This window comes from Blastomyces gilchristii, assembly GCF_000003855.2.
Source record: "Blastomyces gilchristii SLH14081 genomic scaffold supercont1.25, whole genome shotgun sequence".
Classification (NCBI taxonomy): Eukaryota; Fungi; Ascomycota; class Eurotiomycetes; order Onygenales; family Ajellomycetaceae; genus Blastomyces; species Blastomyces gilchristii.
The window spans coordinates 295,751-314,141 of NW_003101657.1; the positions used below are offsets into that span (position 1 = coordinate 295,751).

Below are 18,391 nucleotides of genomic sequence, written 5' to 3' on the forward strand. Positions count from 1 at the left end.
AAAGAACCAAGGTTTCTTGTTTCCGCGCCACGCAACAACTTCCGAGGCGGGAGCGCAAAACCCCCCCCCCCCCCCCCCCACCCTCCCGAGGTTATTATGACGCAACTGTCGTCTCCACCCCACTAACTACTACTTAAGTTAGTTCAGGCACAATCGAAAGCATCAACATCAAAAACACTACCACGTGTTAAGAAACCACTCCTGTTATTTTGCAGTTTGCCCTTTTTTTTTTTTTTTTTTTCATGAGACCACAGCCATTTCTAGCTCTCCTTCGAACCCCTCTGTCTAGAGCTCCAGTGCTGTCACCAAAGCTTTCCTATTACACTCCGTTTAGAGGAAATCGATATTCCCGCTCCGCCGCAGATATGTCGAAATATAGCAAGGCCTGCTGCTCGTAAGTGAAGTGCTGTGTCCATTGGCCGTTGGTACAAAGCTTTACTAATCGCATTGGTGCCCTGTAGAATCCCTCCCATTGTCTCGAAAGGCTACGAGGAGAAGGGAAAGTATATTACCATAAATGGCATGAAAACATGTAAGTCCTCCGTCTTGTAAATCCCCTATATTCTCTTATGAACTAGCCTGAACTCCTCACCCTTGCCTGATCTTCATATTAATGACATGTTCACAGACGTCACTGGCCCTGAAAATGCTACAGAAGCCATCCTCGTTATTTTCGGTACTTGAAACCCCCACCGTAAAACAAATTCACACCGTCCCGCCGTTGACAGCCTTAAACTTTCCCAGACATCTTCGGCTTCTTCTCACAGACTCTTCAGGGTGCCGATATAATGGCCACCTCTGACCCGAACCGCAAGTACCGCGTCTTCATGCCTGATCTCTTCGATGGCAGCCCAGCCGACATTTCTTGGTACCCTCCCGCAACCGAAGAACACAAGAAGAACCTGCATGACTTTTTCCAAACCAAGGCTGCCCCGCCAGGAATACTCTCACGAATCCCTGGCGTGGTCGAAGAAGCCAACAAGCTCGCCGACGGAGGAAAATTCAAAGCCTGGGCTATCCTTGGCTACTGCTGGGGCGGGAAGATCGCCACTCTGGCTTCGATGGAGAACACCCTTTTCAAAGCCGCCGTTCAGTGCCATCCCGCCATGCTTGATCCAAATGATGCGCCCAAGGTCACTATCCCAATGGTATTGTTGGCTTCCATGGACGAGGACGTCGACGAGGTCAAGGCCTTCAAGCATAACCTCAAGGTCCCCAACCATATCGAGACGTGGAGCACACAGATCCACGGCTGGATGGCGGCCAGAGGAGATTTGGACAATCCAGAAGTTCGAAAGGAGTATGAAAATGGATATAAGACAGTGCTGGGCTTCCTCAACGAGCATATGTAGGTTTCCTGGCTTTTAAAACAAATACTCGGTTGACGGACGAGAGTTTTATTACTTCCATCTCCAGAAGATGAAGAAAAATTAATATCCCGTCTCCAATTTCTTTTTGTCAAATGAACAAAGAGGGAAAAAAAAAAATAATTAAAAAAAAAAAAAAAAAAAAAAAAAAAGAATGAGGGAAGAAGACACAATTTAATGGGAAAAAAGGTTATTGAAGGGGGATAAAACCGCTAATTCAACCGACAAATATGTCAACTCGACGTCTAAAATCTAAAACTGTCCAAATATCAATTTCAATAATCAGCCATCAAACCCAAAACAAACCCGCTCCCGTTCGAATTTTTTACCCTGTTACGATATCGAAATTTACATCCGAAGGCATAAAAGAAAGGAACGGCAAAAGAGGAGGGGAACGGGGAACATCGGGAAAAAAAAATGAAAAGGAAGGGAGGGTGCTGCCGATGTCCTGGGCATGGCTTCATCGTTTGCAAATTTCTTGTCGATTTCCACTCCGGCCTTCCCCTAGCTTCTTGTCTGTCCTTGATTGATTTTTTGCTTGCTTCGTATCTTCTTTTATTCCCTAATTTGAAAGCGGATTGTGCTCCCCAGGTTTGCTTTCCTTCATTCCGTCATTTGAAGTGTGTCCCGATGCTGAATAGAATGGCTATAATTAGCGAATGTAATTCACGTTGAAATGCAATGAAGGTAATTGCCACAGCTTCGACTTTTGAAACATAGATTTTTTATATTGTTTCACTCGCCTTTCGGGACGGGGATGGGATTAGTATGAACATTGAATCAGAATGGATGAGCTCAATTTGAACTTGCCGAGTTACAGAAGGGTAGAGGAGATATAACTAACTATTTTAATGTTTCACTGCTGGGTTGGTTTTTGTAGAAAGGATATCCAGTTAAAGCTGTAATGCAATTTGAGTTCGAAGACCTGGTGGATAAATGTCTGGGTTACTGCGCGTAGGCCCAACGAATCAACCCCATTTTTCCAAAAATGAAGAAGAGAATAAATAAAATCGACTAAATAAGATCGAATAGAACAAATGGCATCAATCAGATAACTGTAAATCAATGTCGTCGTAAGCCTTTCCACAAGGATTCCGCAGTGGCCCAACGTCGGTCTTGGGCCTTCGTTCCAACCGCCTGCTAATGTCCAAACAACCGTCTTTCAGGCTGCGGATGTAAGAGGAAAGGACATTTGGGTAGAACTTCGGGCGATAAGTCGAACATCTACCAATCAACTAGTCAAGCAAATTCAACAAGGACAATCAAAGCATTTCTCTCCGCGATACGCTCTCCAAGGGTAACAAGGCCCCCCCCCCCCCCCCTGGGCGTGTAGGGGTTCCTGTGAGAAACAGTCAATTCACATACGGAAACCACTCGACATACAATTCACTACTCCCAAATCACAATCTCCTAGAGTCATGTTCAATGATGATCACTTCTCCCGGTGCTGTGCGGCTAGTAGGAACACCCCCATGCTGTAACCTTGGATAACTGGCTCGCGAATGCAAGCCAGTTAAATGGTCCTGTGTGCCAGCCTAACAGCCGGTTGCTCCTAACAAGACAGGGGTTCATGCTTCTCCACCGGGGTCAGGTTTCTGGGGTCGTGGATGGTGTTTGGTCTGTTTTCCTGCGCGGCGTTTCGCAAAACCTGAAAGGCATAATGGGCTGCATGTTGCATGTCGCATGTTGCTGTTGGCTTGTATAGTTACCTCGGGATTATCGAATGAGAAACGCACATATCTATCCCTTTTCAATGTTAGAATGTGGCTAGGATAGAAAAAGCCCATGGAGTGAAAGATGGAGGAAAGGGCAGATCGACTGGCCACAGGGGAAAGTGCTGACTTTTAAATTGAACTGGGGTGGTACCGCAAGAGAATTGAAAGCCCTACAGCAACGCTCGGGGTAAATTCGAAATGCGCATTCTTGCGGTGAGAAATCATGCCATATATCAGTCGCTCTCGTGATGCATTTTTAAACCGAAATTGGACGCTATTGAGTGACTGGTATTTGGTCTTCCATCCCAGGCTAACCTGACATGATGGCCCTATCTCCAAAACCCTCCACTAATTACTTTTTTCCATTAAAAAGTAAAAGTCACGACTCCGTAAAGGATTTGGTCCGAAAGGATATGGGTTGGGGACTGGCGTACGCTTTGCCTCCGTGCATCGTTATTTGTGGATATTCCTTTTCAATGTTGATAGCGAATCATATACCACTAATTGGTGCATCCAATTTCTGTACTGCTTGCTTTGTCTAGTTAATGCGATGCGTTGACAACTTTGAAGATTGAGAAAAGGATATGAGAAAAATAGATAATCAATGCAAGGCCCCCCTCCTCGTAGAGCAAATCTATGAAGGGCGTTCTGGCCCTTCCGTTTTGTGTGTCCAGAGTTGATAGGTTCGAAGACTCACTTTTTCATCGCTGCACTCGGAAAACAAATACCATGATTCACTCATTGTTATGCAAGCAAAACAGGAATATGCTAGCTTTAGCTAGCGGCACAAAGCACAAATTATAAGATACGATTTTGACATTAGGTGTATTGTTTTCCCCAATCCAGTCAGTTAGGAGTTCAATGCTGCTATTGGGCTGCATGTATGTCCTCTTACTCCTATAAAGCGTTGACATTAGCGTTGACATTAGCGATGTTCATCACAGATCCAACAGTTTTCTGGATATGAATACGTACATGTGTACTAGAGTTCTCTTGGAGTAACTTTGCGCTGGCTTGGAATATGCTGCAGTCCATCAAATGGTGGAAGGCATTCTTTTGGATAATGGAATGCTTGCCGGACTCTTTCATATTTCTTCTGTGAATGTACTCCGTACATGTACAGTACATACAATCAGTTTTGTTTGTTTTCCGGGGCTGTGGACCAGTGCTTCTACCTTTAATTGGCACACCACGATACAGATTAGATTTGTTCGAAAGACAGAGGTCGGTATCTGTCGAGTCGGAGTCCTTCATCCACAGATCTTTGAGTTCTGGGCCAATTTGGGTCGTGAATGTCGGGTCAGAATTGAATAACATGTTTCCTGCCACAAGATGAAGCAGGAACAAAATGCAAATGCCCCAGACTTGCTCTTCTGCAGCACCGGCTGCAGCTGCTCTCCTTTGTCTTTAGCGCGTTTTTGGGCTTCCTTTCGGCTTACGTTGCCACCGGGTGGATGCAGGGACCCATGGCTCAAACTGGTGGTGAACGACATTGCATGCCGCTAAAGAGGTTCTGATCCTTAATTAAACCTTCAACCTCCGTGGATGGCGTGCGGATGCCGCCATGGTGGTTAGGCCCCTTCCCCATGCATTTCACAGCCTTTGTGATAGACTGGGTGTTATCTGAGACTTTCTTGCCAGTCGCACCAAAAATAGAGGAATTTCGAGCAAACTACTCCGTACGGAGTAGACCAGAAACGAATGGAGGTCTCTCGAGGAAACCGAGGTCAACTCTCATCTCACAGATACAGCCATTGATGCATCAGCGCTACAGCTCTACGGATTGATCTTTTGTGTGTTGGATTGCGAAGAAAAAGCAACAAGCTAGGTCAAAACAATGTCATTGCAATCGCCCTACTGCCAACATGAATGAGGGTCAAACCTGTCATCCTTTCCTCTGAGAGCTGTCGCTTTTATTATCAAGGTCAGAAAAGTTGGGGGCTGTTGGCTTCAAGCACCCCTATATTTCACTCATTATGGTGCTAGTAGTGTCAGTTTCAGTGCAGTGCAGCCTTAAAGCTCGCGCCCAATTGGCCAACGTATCTATCTAAGGTTTTGGGGTTTTGCGCTTCCCCCAAGCTTGGTAGTTGGAGCTTGTGGCTTGACGCTAACGTGCTAACACTCGAGACTTGAAGATGCGTAGGGTGTTGCTGGGACGGTGCGTACTATGCGCAAAAGGTCCAAATGGTGTTCCTCAGCTCTGATCAGCTCCATTCTCGTGAAGATCCATGGATTGAACCTGCAGATACCACAACGCGACTGCAATGGAAGTTATCAAGCACTGGTTTTCCAAGCATTAGGGCCATTTATTTATCCTGGGTTTGAACAGCTTATTTTGGCTCAATTGATTACCTGCTGCGCTGAGCGGCGGTCGTTCTCTTCAGTGGAATGCCATTATTGCTCGAAGGAACTCGCTTGCCATGATTAATTAAGATTATTATTGGGTTTTGTTTCAGTCGAAGAATTGGCCTTGTTCGAGTCGATCATCCGGCTAGTCTGTTCCAGTCTGGCCAGTTGGCCATTTGGCATATTTACGAGGCCTTATCGGGGGAAGACCAGCGTCTTAGCCTCTTAGGACGTCTTTTAGTGGAATCCAGAGCATTTGATGCACATTTGGTATCTCCATTTTCGGGTTTGGGGAAGTCCTGGATATCTTAACTAAGCGATAATTACAGTCTGTCCCACGCAGCGAGATTGGCGATTGGCCGAGTGTTTGCAAATTTTGTTTCACAAATATATCATCCAACAACAACCCCTCTTCTGCGCGAGTTTTGCACTTCTCGCAGGCCAATAATGCCATCGCAGAACAAGAACCTTGCCTTGAGCATGTGCTTGGCGTGTTCACGCTTCTCGCGCTTGCGAATTTTGCAGGTGGTGGCCTTGGCCGTGTAACATTGATACACCCATGACAACAGACTTATCCGCCGAAGCATCACAGATCAACAGCTCAACCTCGATGCCTGAGCCTGATAGGACGCCGACAGCTGGCGCGCGGTCAGCAATTGCCCGTTGTGCATCTTTTGCAATCAGGAATTGAGTTTTCGCTTGTTATTTGAGATGTGTTCGAATGGGATTTCAAAACTTAGCAACACCCAATTGCGACTGAGAAATTAGTCGGATCCATGCTTATTCTTGTTGTGGATTGTGGAATGGATAATGGAGACGCGCTGTCCCGGCATCGAAATAATCATATCCACAGGCACCTTCCAGCCCTCTAGTCTGATCTGTCGGCGGTTTCTCCTCGTTGGCTTGTTATGAAGCTTTTTCTGGGCCCGAGGTAGCTGTTGCTAGGGCCCTGCAGCGAAGTGTGAAGCTGGGTCAGAACCCAACAACCAACACGCGCGGTGTGGATTTGTTCAACCCCTGCCTAGTACCGCCCTGCTCCACTCAAGCGACAATGGATTCACACGGAGATTGTGCTGGCTGGGTACCGAATTGTCGTAATCGACTAGGTTCCTGCGTTTGGACACCTTGCCCGGGCGCTGTCAGATACGACACGCCCATCAGCAGCCTCTTTTTACAAAACTTAAAAAAGGTAGAATGCCCATCTCCTCCAGTTGTTGAATAACAACGATGGGATTTATTTTTGCGGCTGCTGCCATTGCTCACGAAAGTGTTCTTAGGATCAAATGGTTCTCCGCTGACGGATCCGACACTACGACTACTTCTAGTTGGAGTGGTCAGGGGCACCTTTACACGAAAGTTTCCCTTTAACGGCTGTAGATATGCCTTCGTCCGTTTGAGAGTTGAGGAGGGACGAGAAAAAAAAAGAAAAAGAAAAGAAAAAAGAAAAGAAAAGAAAAAAGAGGCAATAGGGAAGCGACAACGAAAAGGAGAGGAACAGAATGCTCTTTCTCCTCACTAGTGAGTATTCCTCATCTCGCAGTATCATAATTCAAATGTCCTCGTTTGCCGCTTTAGTCCGTACTTGGTACTCGTGTCCCTTGCTGGCTTTTCTCTCTTATTTATTTCCTGACTTCCTAGGTGGTCCCGCGGTTTCATACTTTTGTGGGGAGCTGCCAAAGCAGACCAGTTTCGTGGATACATCCGGTGGCTTGAGAATTGATCATCTCTTCTTCTCCGGCTACGGACCTAACTTTGGTTCTTAACGTGGTAGCTCCTCATTTATGCAAGAGCAGAAAACTCTTGGGCGTTTCACCCCTCGATTAGCTTCACTTAAATTCATCCTTTGATGGGGTTTTCATGCTCCTGGTTCCATTGACCTTCCCCTCATTCGTTCGGGAGGGTCTCTTCTCATATATTTCCTACTTGTTGTTTGTTTTTTACTCTTTTAATATCCTTGCCTTTTAGATCGATCTCTAAAATCTTCTTGTCACGATTCTCCGCCGCGACTTCTCCGAGCATCGTAACCTTCGCTGTATCGTCCGCGGGGTAAGGACGCTGTCGTGGGTAATGTATCGGGCAGTTTAGCCATTTATTGCTCACAATCGCGCATTCTCCTCCCTGAGAATCTCGCTGTGGCGCGATCCTGTGGCGCGTAGAAAGGCGGGCTTTATACTTCTTGGGGATGGAAGTAGACCCTAGTCAGCACTCTAATATCTTTCTACTTCGCCCGCATATAGTCTTCGAGTTCTCAGTTCGTCAACGATTTAAGTCGATTAATTGATGGACTACAACATTCGTGATACTACTGGGCCCTATCAACCTGGAGAGCTATGTATGGGGATGCCTACTGATCAGCACTTCAAAGAAACGAGTCAAGGCCTGACCATGGATGCCACGGCGGGATCAGCCGCTGACAAAAAGCGCAATAAACTGGGCTACCATAGAACATCAGTTGCATGCGGTAAGCCGTTCATTCAGTATACATATTGGAGGGTCCGATTTTATGCACACTAGAGTCTTGACATGATGCACCCGATACTTGCTGTTTCTCCCTTATGATTCTGATGCTCATACTTGGTTTCTAACCGTTGTGGGTGCAGTACATTGTAGGAGAAGGAAAATTCGATGCTTACTTGCCTCCGACGATACGCGATGCGAAAACTGCATTCGGTTGAAGAAAGAGTGTCATTTTTTCCCAGTGGATCAACAACCACCTGTAGAACCGAAACGGTCTCGCGCAGGGTCGAAAGCTGGGACCACATCAACCGAAGCATCGATAACCTCGTCACCGCCAGCGCTGGTAGGCGGAGGACTTATGGACCAAACGGATTCATACTTCCAGTACGCACCAATGTCGATAAATTCAGGGCAAGATATCTCCCCGTTTGAGCCCGGCCCGTACACCGCGACCCCCATGTCGAATTTCAGTCCAGGTTCGTCCGATGCTCGGTGCATTTATTAACCCAGTGATTAACTTCTTAATAGATCCTCTAAACACACACGATTTAAGCGCTGTCCAACCTGTAAGCCAACCTGTACCGTGGGACGGTTCTTCATATTTTGATCAAAACCTCCCCAGTGCAATGGCGAAGTCGCAAATGACTACCCCAACGAATACCCTGTGGAATCATACCCCACCAGTTGCACCTCTTTCCACGGCCCCATCCATTCCCGGGACTCCTCTCACTCCTGGCATTCTTCCATCAACCGGTGACCCAACAGCATTCGGTATGACCGACAGCTCTGTTTGGCCCGCACAGCCCACGAGATCCGTAACTCTCGCCTCGGGTAATCTGGCACAGTACCAAAACCAGTATCAGCAACAAATACCACCGGAATTTAAACGTCGAATGACTGCCCCCGGGGAAACATATGCCCGCCCAACGAATACTTCAGTGCCGGAATTACCATCATCGACTGCCCCTGTTTCTTATACGCAAACACAATCCTCAGTAGGCTATTCCTCGTGGGAAGCATACCAGGGGCAACCAACAGTACCTGCAAATCCTAATCAACCAGTTATTGGGTCAACACCCTATGGGCTAGGCGGATGGTACGCAGCTGACCCCCAGCAGTACGCAAGGATGAAACAGGATGAATATCACAATCCGTGAACCCTGCCTGACCAAAACACCGTCTGATGCCGTGCTACAATATATACGCAGAGGTCTAAAAGAAAGCAGAACTCACCGTACTAGACTTACTGTCATAAAACTGGTGGTATGGCTTCCTAGGCTACTCAGAATCGGGGAGAGGAGATGGAATCCTTTCCCTGCTCTTGATCTGTTTACGCTGGATTTTTAGGAAATTATGCCACTTTGCGCCAAACTTTTGCACTTTCTGTAGTCGATTTTGGAATACTCTAGTGGCTGGCGCAAAAACATCGAATATCATAGGGAGTAAAAGGACATGAAAACGAAGATTTCTAACTGGATAGAGCAAAACGGTTCCCACATTCCGAATGTCGCTTTTGTTGTCCTTGTTCCCTATTACGACCAACGAGGTGTTTTTATATTCTGCCTAGCGGACTCTCCGCTTTTCTTTTGGGTTCAATCTTTTTCCGCCAGACGATTTTAATGATATGCGGGCACATTCAATGACTCCAGCGATTTCAGCCTCGAGGATGAATAAGAATTATCTTTCCATTCCGCAACACTGTCCTTTATTCCTTCATCCGATCTTTGGACTCCGATACCCTTTCGCTTCCCGCTTGTGGCATTACAATTACGAATCCGAGCCTATTATGAGGGAGAATTTGTGATAGTCGTTGTGCGGCTTACTGGCGAGATACCTCTCCTAAGCAATGTGTCTCCAGGCCCTTTGCAGTACCCTATATCGGCCTTATATGGCGTATGACCAGATGCTTCTGACTATCTCCCCTCAGCAGCTGGTGAGAAATTCTATTGATCATACACGCGCCGCCGCCTCCACCTTGCTAGTTTTCGTCGAACACACATGCTGCTCTTTTCTGGCGATGGATTGGATGGCACTAACCAATTTCCAATGTTGATTTATTCCCCTCCCCGTTTTCCAATTTCTATGATATCCTATCCCCTTTCCGTTTTGTTTCCTTGAGCCGACTGTCGCCTTCTCTCAATCACCACTCTGATGACATTATCACACGCCGATTGCCTTTTGCTAGACTCCAATTGGAAGCAGCACCTGCTCCCCCTCTCCCCCTCCGCGACATACATCCGATTCTTCTTTATTCACAATCTCCTTCCTCGCGTTGACATAGTATCATTTACTGGGCTGGCCCTACTGGAGAACTCATATGAAAGAAGATTTAGCAGCTCTTTCCTCTTCATCATCTCCTTCTATCTTTATACTTTACTTCTTCCACCGTCCTATATTTTATGTTGGGCCTCCTTTTTCTCTCCACTTTATTCCCCCTTTTATCTTTCCCTTTTTTCTTTTCTTTCCGAACCTTCTTGTATTTCCCTCTCTGATCTCTGCATATACTGTTTAGATTGACATGTTACTGGTAGATATATCTCAAGAAAATAAGGCGCGCGTGTGACTTTTATAGCTAACGGATGGCAAAAAATGATTACAATTGGATTATTTACAGGGGATTTGAAATACCAGAGGATTTCTTTTTCTGATTATATGTCGTGCTTGTATGAGTATGAATGTAACTTGTTTTTATCATCCTGTTATAATCTTTAAGAAACATTTTATTAAATCTTGGGTATAGTGATAAAATATTTGCTTGCTAAACTTCTTCTGATATGCAGGTAGAGATTAGCCCGGCTTGTAACCATTGAATCAATCAGCGTGGCCATAGTCTCCTGAACATTGCATGTTGAGCTACATGAAATTGAACTATTATTACCGAGCGTTGGTGGTTGCAAGTAACTTAAGGTTTCATAAGGTTTTTAAGGTTGTGGGTCCCGTCCTTCCTTCCCCCTCCCACTGGTTCACGGGCCAACTCAGCTCAACCACATCCCCTTCCCGTCCCCCGTACCAAACTCCGGTGCACAGGTATGAATACCCGTCGGGTACGTTTCATTCCCCCCTTCCCGTCTGTCCATGTCTTGCCATTCTTTTGTCCCCCATCTGTCCTACTCACCCCTGAGTTATCCGTCTAGCCGGTCGCGGGTAGACCATGGTTTGAATCCTTTGTCAATGCATCACTCGCTCCTCGCGCCTAACTTAGAAAGGGACCGCGATGCCACAATGCACATACCCCACCGCTCTGCCTGCTTGCATTCGCACACTGGTAGATAATCTTTGTTACTGGGTTGGAAGATAAGAATAAGATGTAGTGGAAGAGCGGGAGGGGGCAGGAGCGTTTGAGATCTGGAAGCCCGTCTCCTCCCCCCTCTTTCTGCCCATCCTGCATAGGTCGCATGATATTATTGCTCATATAAAACAGTGAGGTGTGGTCGAAATACCCTTCTCAAACGGAATAAGGCCAACGAATTCAGAATTTGCCAGCATTTGTACCTATGGGCGAGACAAGTATAAGTTGGTTGTTGTGCAGGTTTTGCTGCTCCACCTGCCTATCCTCCTTCCTATTACCTATCTACTCTTTATGCCATCTAATAAATCATGAGTAATTAACTGTTGTTTAGAAGCCAGGGTACAGTACCTGAGACATAGTATGTGTCACTCTAAACTCCTATGCATACGAAAGCAGAAGCTAGTATATGACCATCATAAAATCAGGGTCTCAAACCTCCATGAGCAGAGTATTCAATGCTTAGCTCTCTTTAGTTGTAGTTTCTTAGAGTGTATAGCATGATATCATAGGGTAATTCACCTTAATTCTCAAGGGGGTCGGAAAGGCGTGCACAAATAGAGTAGTCAAGTAGCTTCTATCAATGACATGTAGTACTAGTTATGCTCTATCATTCTTTCACAGGTAATTCTGTGCCTTTACACTCCAATATCCCAAAAGCTTTGAAAAACAGAACAGCAATTACCGCTATGATGAAGAGATAGGAAAGAAATGATATCAATATATATGTGTGTAAAATTGGAAGAAAAGTATCAAATCAGGTATTATGTATGTACATGTGTATGAGTGAATAGACAAGTCCCAGAACGGGAGAAAAGAAAAAATAAAAAATAAAAAAGAAACAAAATAAAAATAAAAAGAGAAAAATAAAAATAAAATAAAAATAAAAATAAAAAAGAGAAACCATGAGAGCTCTGACCTACGGTCCGTGAATCGTGTATCATCAGGACAATAAGTAAGTAGGGGTTCTTAATTAGTAAGGATGTGAAAAATAGTATATAGAAAATGAAAATGTGCAACCAATCCAAGTATAAAAATAGTGTAGAGAAGTTACCCGGAGGAGATTGGGAGTGAGCAAGGTCGGAAACTGGTAGAGGCCCATGAGCAAAGTCACCAGACACGTTTATATACATACCCTCACGCCTTCATAGAAACATGAGGGGTAAGACATGAAGAAACAAGCGGAATATCAGGGCGCTTAAAGGAAGGGGACGGGGGAAAAATGGAAGCCGGGAACACCGAATAGTGTATGCGAAGGGACCAAGAAAAAAAAAAAAAAAAAAAAAAAAGGGAGATTAAAGCGGGAAACTAGAAGATAAAATGGAGATGCGCACTTCTGTGCACTGCCCAACCAAAAACCACAAAGCAAAATAAACGCAGAACATGAAAACATTAAGGAAACGAGGAACATAAGTCAGAAATATGGTAGAAGAAGGGAAGAGGAAAAAAAAAGCTGGTTGGTTGGGCAAGTGGGAAACAGACGCGATGGTATCAGTCATATCAAATCACATTGAGCCAACCACGACAAAATAGGACTTGACGGAAAAGAGGAGTCGGAAAGAGATTAGAGAAAAAAAGTGGAAAAGAGAAAAATAGAAATAGGGGGCAAAAAAAAAATGAAAAACACAAAAAGACAAAAAGTTCATAAAATCAATAATAGCTGAATACAGCTTGAAAGACATCACAAAATGTTAGTTGGAGATGAATCAAGTGCCCATCCTGAGATTGTTGGACGGCGGGGTAGAATAGCCTGAACAAATTTTTCCCAGCCGGACATTTGAACCCCAATCGAAGGACGGCGCAACCAGTCAAGAGCACGGGATGGAACTGAAACAGGCGGGTCGTATACGTTGCATGTAATGTACATTGGATGATCTCGTCCCGACGGGTGGTAGATAGGAATAAATAACGCCTGAAAATAGATCCTCCCATGAGAAGCGGTGCAGAAGCAGTTGCAAAAAGGCCCATGAAAATGTCCCCGGAGTAGAGAGAAGGGCTGCTGCAACAAGGACGTCACTGCTTGCCTTGTGACAACTGAGACCCTCCAATGCCTCTATAGGGAACGCAGAGTGCCCTCCCTCCGAAATCGCTAGCGAATGTAAAAGAAATGAAATCTATATTTACTTTTGAACAGAGATTGGCGAGAAACAACGGCGTGGCGAAAAGAACAGTCGTTCCTCAGAAAAGCGAACCCAGAAAAGAGTGGCCACCCGCCAACAAATGCCTCTCCATCCAAAACAATGAAACTCAGAAATCAGAGTCTCATGTGAGAAGTATTCAAATTCGTTCCGGAAAACGAGCGGTGAATAAAAATATTATGATCCGTGATGGCGGGATCGAGATTCCTCAACATGAAATGCGGCTTTTCATAGACTCATGGTAAGCCATTCCCATTCCTGGCTCCCGGCTTGTCGAGCACCAGCAGCAAGGCTGTGATGGGCTGGATTGGTCGCAGCTGGCGGTTGGGTCGTAGGGGGGCCAAGTGGTTTCGGTCGAGTCAACGGGATAAATGGCTTGTTAGAGTTGTCTGTAACATCACGCATTTCTGCTTCCTGCGACCCTTGGAATCCGACAGGCGCCTTTTCGAACCTGCGAGTACGCTTGCCCGTAACTTGGACCGGTGCTCGCACTTGGGCAAGACTGCTGGCTAGGGAGGTTGGGGCTGGCTTTGGCGGTGCCGCCGCAATTGGCACAACACTGCCCTTTATCGGGCCTGAATAACTTGTCGGAGCGCTTGCTGGTGTTGAGCCACCAGTCGACGTTGGAGTAGAAAGTGGGGGTTCCGACGAACCGGGGCCTTTATTAGACATGACCATTGCTGGCTGCGTTTGCGGCATGGAGTTCTTCCGCGATACTTTTTTTGCGGAACGCGCTGACCCAACGCCAACTGGGAGGCTATTACCGCTTCCGCGGTTGCGTTTTTTGATCACATCTGTTTTCAATGACAGTGGGCGGACAACACCATGTAACTTCAGGAATAAGCCGCAAGCATTACAAAGCGGCTGGCCCTCAGGGTTTCTACGCCATAATGGGGTGGTCTGTGTGAAGCAATTCGTGCAAGTGGTGGGTGCAGCAGAAGGTTCACTCTGCCTGGCGCCCCCAGGGCTTGCAGGCCTTGAAGGGGCTGCGCTACTGAATCCCGATCTTGGCGGAGAATTTGGAGTTGTATGGGGCTGATTGATCGTGCTTTGGTGGAGGAGCTGAGTGGTGTTGGGAGTTGAAATTGTTCGAGGAATCTTTTGTCTTCTTGGATCCTGGTCTCGGTTACGGATTTCACTCACAGAGGCTGCAGAGCCATGGGTGCGACCTAAGCCTCCATTGGCCCAGTCTCGCCCGAAGTTAGCAATTTCTGTTCCACCGATCGTGACATGCTTTCTATGGCCTTGAAAACTATTTGGCGCGGAGTTAAATTGTTCAGCCAAACGGGACTCCCACTGTAAACTCGAATTATGTAGACCAATAGCGGAATCGTCAACAACACCATAATCGGACTGAATCGCCATGGATCTGTCGGGGAAGGGATTCCCATCCTCCTCGTCATTATCAGAATCTGCACCAAAGGTAAACATGTTTACATTGTTCAGGTTTCGGGGCTGTTGAGATGGACCAGACGCGAAATCACCACTCGTTAGGACTTGGTTGGGATCCATATGATGGTGCTGCATCGGGAAGCCTGGCGATGAAAGGTTCGATTGGCCAGCCCTTCTAATTGCGCTAAAAGTGGACTCATTAGTTGAGTGATATATGTGACGGGATTGCGATCCGGTATAGGTCGAGGATCCGCGAAAGTTGGCTATTGAACGGTTTGATCTCACGTCGACGTTATTCTGCTCGAAATACATCATATTTTCGTTATCAAAGCCTGGTTGAGGTGTTGAAGCAGTGGATTGATATCCCGATTGTGGTGGAGAATAGAAATCGGTTGAGTTGAGGGACGAACCCATTGGAGTGTGGGAATAAACTCCTGGGAAAGGCCCACTAGCCACCACTGGAGAGTCTGATGGGGAGAATGGGTAGTTTTGCTGGAAAGGACTTGCGGAGGTAAGAATCGAATCGTCACGGGGCTGAAATGTTTCTAAGTTGAAAGGGATGCCTGTAGGAAGGTGGTAGTTAACTGGATAGGCGGAGTGAGGTTGATCGAGACTGTAGTCGGTCATGCTTGTATCGAAATCTGGTTCATTCGGTATGATGAGACCTGTAACAGGAGGCACTTGGGGAGATGCTTCAGCCGGTCGTTTCCGCGCCTGATTCAGAGGGACTGTCAGCGGGAAGGATACTCTTGAAAACAAGCACTGAAAACATATGTAGAAGAATATGTACATTTCTCTCGTCAATACTAGTCTTGCGAACACGTCGCTGCACATATCCAAATTCATCATTCTGTCGATGATGTTGGGGTGGGTGGGGAAACGAAGCTGGCATAAAATTGTCCGGCGGGGGGGATTGCTCGGCTTTTCGTGATTTAATCGGGATAGCCGATGCCACTGCATGACCTGAGCCAGCTGTCTCAATAGGCGAGGACGGGGACAAACCGGAAGGGGAATCTATGGACGCCGGTAAAATGAAGTCGTCAATATTCATTGGGTCAGACTCAAGAGGAGTGTTATTCCCATCGATTGACTGTCGAAGCCTGGCTATACCACTGGGCCCAGCACCAGACTTTGACATTTGATTGGCATCTCTATTTTATTATTTATAATCAGCGACAGCACCATTTAATGAAAGTGAACGTAAAAAAGCGGGAATATAAGACAAAGCTAAAATTGAACTATCCAAGGCAGGTGATCGATTCTACGTGGGGGAACAGCATCAACAACACTTACTCTGGCAACCTCGAGTTATTCCAACTGCTTGCTTTTTCAGGCATGTTAGCTTCTTCGCGTTCTCTCTTCTTCTTCAGGTTCATCGCCATCATGCGCCAAGTCAAGTTTTCCATGCGCTCCTGGTTGGGTAATTGGGATTTAGTCCGGCTGTATAGCTTCCATATCTGAGTCGCTAGTGGATCTTGCTTTTGCAATTCTTCCGTATTCTCATACCCGCCGCCAGGCATGCCATCTCTCCAGTCTGGAAAGACCGATTCTCGTAGCAGCCCGCCACCAACCACACGGTCATGGAGGGACGGTTCCCCGGGCCCATCCCCGGCAAACGAGGTTTTCCATGACTCATTGTGCTGTGAGGCGAGATTCCCATGCCCAAGGGATGGAGGAGAGGCAAGGTCAAATCTGGGACTTGCGTGAAAGTTGGCAGCGGAGGTGGCCGGTTGCCGCTCAACTGGGGTCAAGGAAGCAGCGGATGGGCCAGTAGTGATCTCTCGGGGATCGAGACAAGTAGTCGAAGAACCAGCACCAGCACCAGCACCAGTGGTGGCTTCGGTCGGTGTTACAGTGGTGGAAGAGGTGGCAGTGGTCGTTGAAAGATCAGATATGGACGAGTAAGCAGCCAAATATTCTGCTGCATGGACCGCACGCTTTCGTTCATGGTTGGGCGTCGACGACATGGCCGAACGCCCTGGTTCCCTTGTGATTCCTTCCGGCTTGCGTCGTCGGTGAGGTCCGGGCGCGTGAAACTCACAGCGACGACTTGATTTTAGCGAAGATAATGGGCGATAACAGTTGATGTTGATGTGAAGAAAGATGAAAAAGAGATGGAGATGGAGACAACGACGGGGACACGAGACGTCAGGAAACAGCGGTCTTCTTCCTTGCGGTAACCTGTTTCTCCCGCTATATTTTTGTAGTCTTGGCTGCGAGCCTATACAGGACAGTCAGAGCCTATGGCAATGTGGGGCTCCGCAGCGCAGGACGACTCTTGCCAGCTGCAGCAAGCCTTGGACTTCGGCGATTTTCTTGGCTTTAGTTTGAAAACAGGTAGCACGCTACGAATTGTTGCGAGAATAATCGCTGCAGTTCCTTCGCAAGACCTTGGACTCCAACTCGTGAGCCAGGTCGGTGGAGGTTGTGGTGGTTTGGGCGGGGAGAGACAAGTTTTGGTGGCGGTGGTGAGGATGAGGATGGGGGATGAGGCTTGAGAATGTTCCCCCATCGCCCGGTATGGTACGGTAGTATTATTACGCGTGTTTCCACCTCCCGTATGTTTGGTCAGTGCGAGGCTACCTAGGCACTGTGCCATCCGTCTGGGTGCCGAGGTCGGCTAGCGTCAGTGTGGAAAGTTCCAACCACACATCTTGTCATTATTGGGAATCATAAGCTGTACTTGAGCAACTATGAAATGTAGTTTTTAGCGGCCAGTTGGTCCACCCCATGGGGAAATAACAGAACTAATTTAGTTGTTCTGAAGACAACAATTTGATAGTGGTTGTGAATCGAAACTATAGAGGTTGGTCTTGGGGCCGGCTGAATATATTATTATTAAAACCAACCACCCATAACTACCATACAACGCTGTGGTAGTTACCGTATTGCAGAATACGGGCTCCGGGTAATATAGGAATCCGAAAGAGCCTCTACTTACAGAGTAAGCTCTGCACTGCCGTTTTCATCCATTGACTCTAAGGATATTGGATATAAACCCAGTCATTGGGCCATACTTACTTATCTGTACCTCTCGAGACGATACTAGCCAGTGATATGGGCTTTCTTCGACCCGTGAATGATATTATTGGATGTCTAGTAATCATCTACTGACGATTGCCCTTAAAAGCCAACAACGGGGTGAGGTGGATAGCATAGTGGTAAACGCGCAAGGCCCATGGTAAGTAGAAACTGGCTATGAGGAATGACCCTTCTGAGATACCAGGGTTGCAGCTTCAAATCTTGTCTTCATCATATGATTTCAGTTCTTGACTAGAGTTAATCAAGAGATTAAAAGAACATGATTTTCACTAGATTTTCCCCTATAGATATAATTAATAGACGGAATAATATTAAATTATACTACATAAATATTATCTTTGTATTCACTCAGGTTTAATCAGATTTTGAAAATCATATAATTAATACAAGACTGTTTAAAATCTGTATACATCTCAGTGAGAGTAATTAGATAAGTGATTGAAAATAATTAAATTCTGCTCTTAGACTAAAATGCTGGTGAGAGTCTCATCACTCTTAATGCATAGTTTCTGCTCTGACTGAAATAGAAGAAGGAGAAGAAGAAGAATACTAGTCAACAACAGGTCTCTATTTGACTAAACAGTCTATGCTAATTACTTGATCCCAGGCTGAGCTTAATACACTTTATTCTCCACTCATCGGTGTCTG

The 18,391-nt window shown here is 46.3% G+C and overlaps 5 protein-coding genes across 7 annotated transcripts; 3 read left to right on the forward strand and 2 right to left on the reverse strand.

Moving 5' to 3' along the window:
- Positions 1–222: 222 nt before the first annotated feature.
- On the forward strand, positions 223–2,648 carry BDBG_08604 (dienelactone hydrolase). The gene is made up of 4 exons (XM_002620978.2): positions 223–394; positions 462–532; positions 629–676; positions 745–2,648. The coding sequence occupies exons 1-4, from the start codon at positions 243–245 to the stop codon at positions 1,350–1,352; spliced, it is 879 nt and encodes a 292-aa protein (XP_002621024.2). The 5' UTR covers positions 223–242; the 3' UTR covers positions 1,353–2,648.
- Positions 2,649–3,973: 1,325 nt separating this feature from the next.
- Positions 3,974–4,550, reverse strand: BDBG_08605 (uncharacterized protein; the record flags this gene model as incomplete). Its single annotated transcript, XM_031723645.1, has 3 exons — positions 3,974–3,979; positions 4,058–4,481; positions 4,522–4,550. The coding sequence occupies 3 exons, from the start codon at positions 4,548–4,550 to the stop codon at positions 3,974–3,976; spliced, it is 459 nt and encodes a 152-aa protein (XP_031580880.1).
- A 1,143-nt stretch (positions 4,551–5,693) lies between these two features.
- Positions 5,694–10,646, forward strand: BDBG_08607 (C6 finger domain-containing protein). Of its 3 annotated transcripts, XM_031723647.1 has the most exons (5): positions 6,307–6,946; positions 7,394–7,626; positions 7,794–7,889; positions 8,029–8,361; positions 8,414–10,604. In XM_031723647.1, exons 2-5 carry the CDS (start codon positions 7,611–7,613, stop codon positions 9,040–9,042), a joined length of 1,074 nt encoding a protein of 357 aa, XP_031580881.1. In that variant the 5' UTR covers positions 6,307–6,946; positions 7,394–7,610; the 3' UTR covers positions 9,043–10,604. The 3 variants fall into 3 exon arrangements, with proteins under 3 accessions (XP_031580882.1, XP_002621027.2, XP_031580881.1); XM_031723646.1 differs by having other exon boundaries at positions 5,694–6,946; positions 7,067–7,889; positions 8,414–10,619; XM_002620981.2 differs by having other exon boundaries at positions 5,847–7,889; positions 8,414–10,646.
- A 1,791-nt stretch (positions 10,647–12,437) lies between these two features.
- On the reverse strand, positions 12,438–17,170 carry BDBG_08608 (GATA transcriptional activator AreA). Its single transcript, XM_002620982.2, has 3 exons — positions 15,995–17,170; positions 15,492–15,852; positions 12,438–15,415 (listed from the first exon to the last, which is right to left on the reverse strand). Exons 1-3 carry the CDS (start codon positions 16,666–16,668, stop codon positions 13,538–13,540), a joined length of 2,913 nt encoding a protein of 970 aa, XP_002621028.1. The 5' UTR covers positions 16,669–17,170; the 3' UTR covers positions 12,438–13,537.
- BDBG_17797 (uncharacterized protein) lies at positions 16,945–17,199 on the forward strand (the record flags this gene model as incomplete). Its single annotated transcript, XM_031725444.1, has 1 exon — positions 16,945–17,199. The coding sequence occupies one exon, from the start codon at positions 16,945–16,947 to the stop codon at positions 17,197–17,199; it is 255 nt and encodes an 84-aa protein (XP_031580883.1).
- Positions 17,200–18,391: the final 1,192 nt, after the last annotated feature.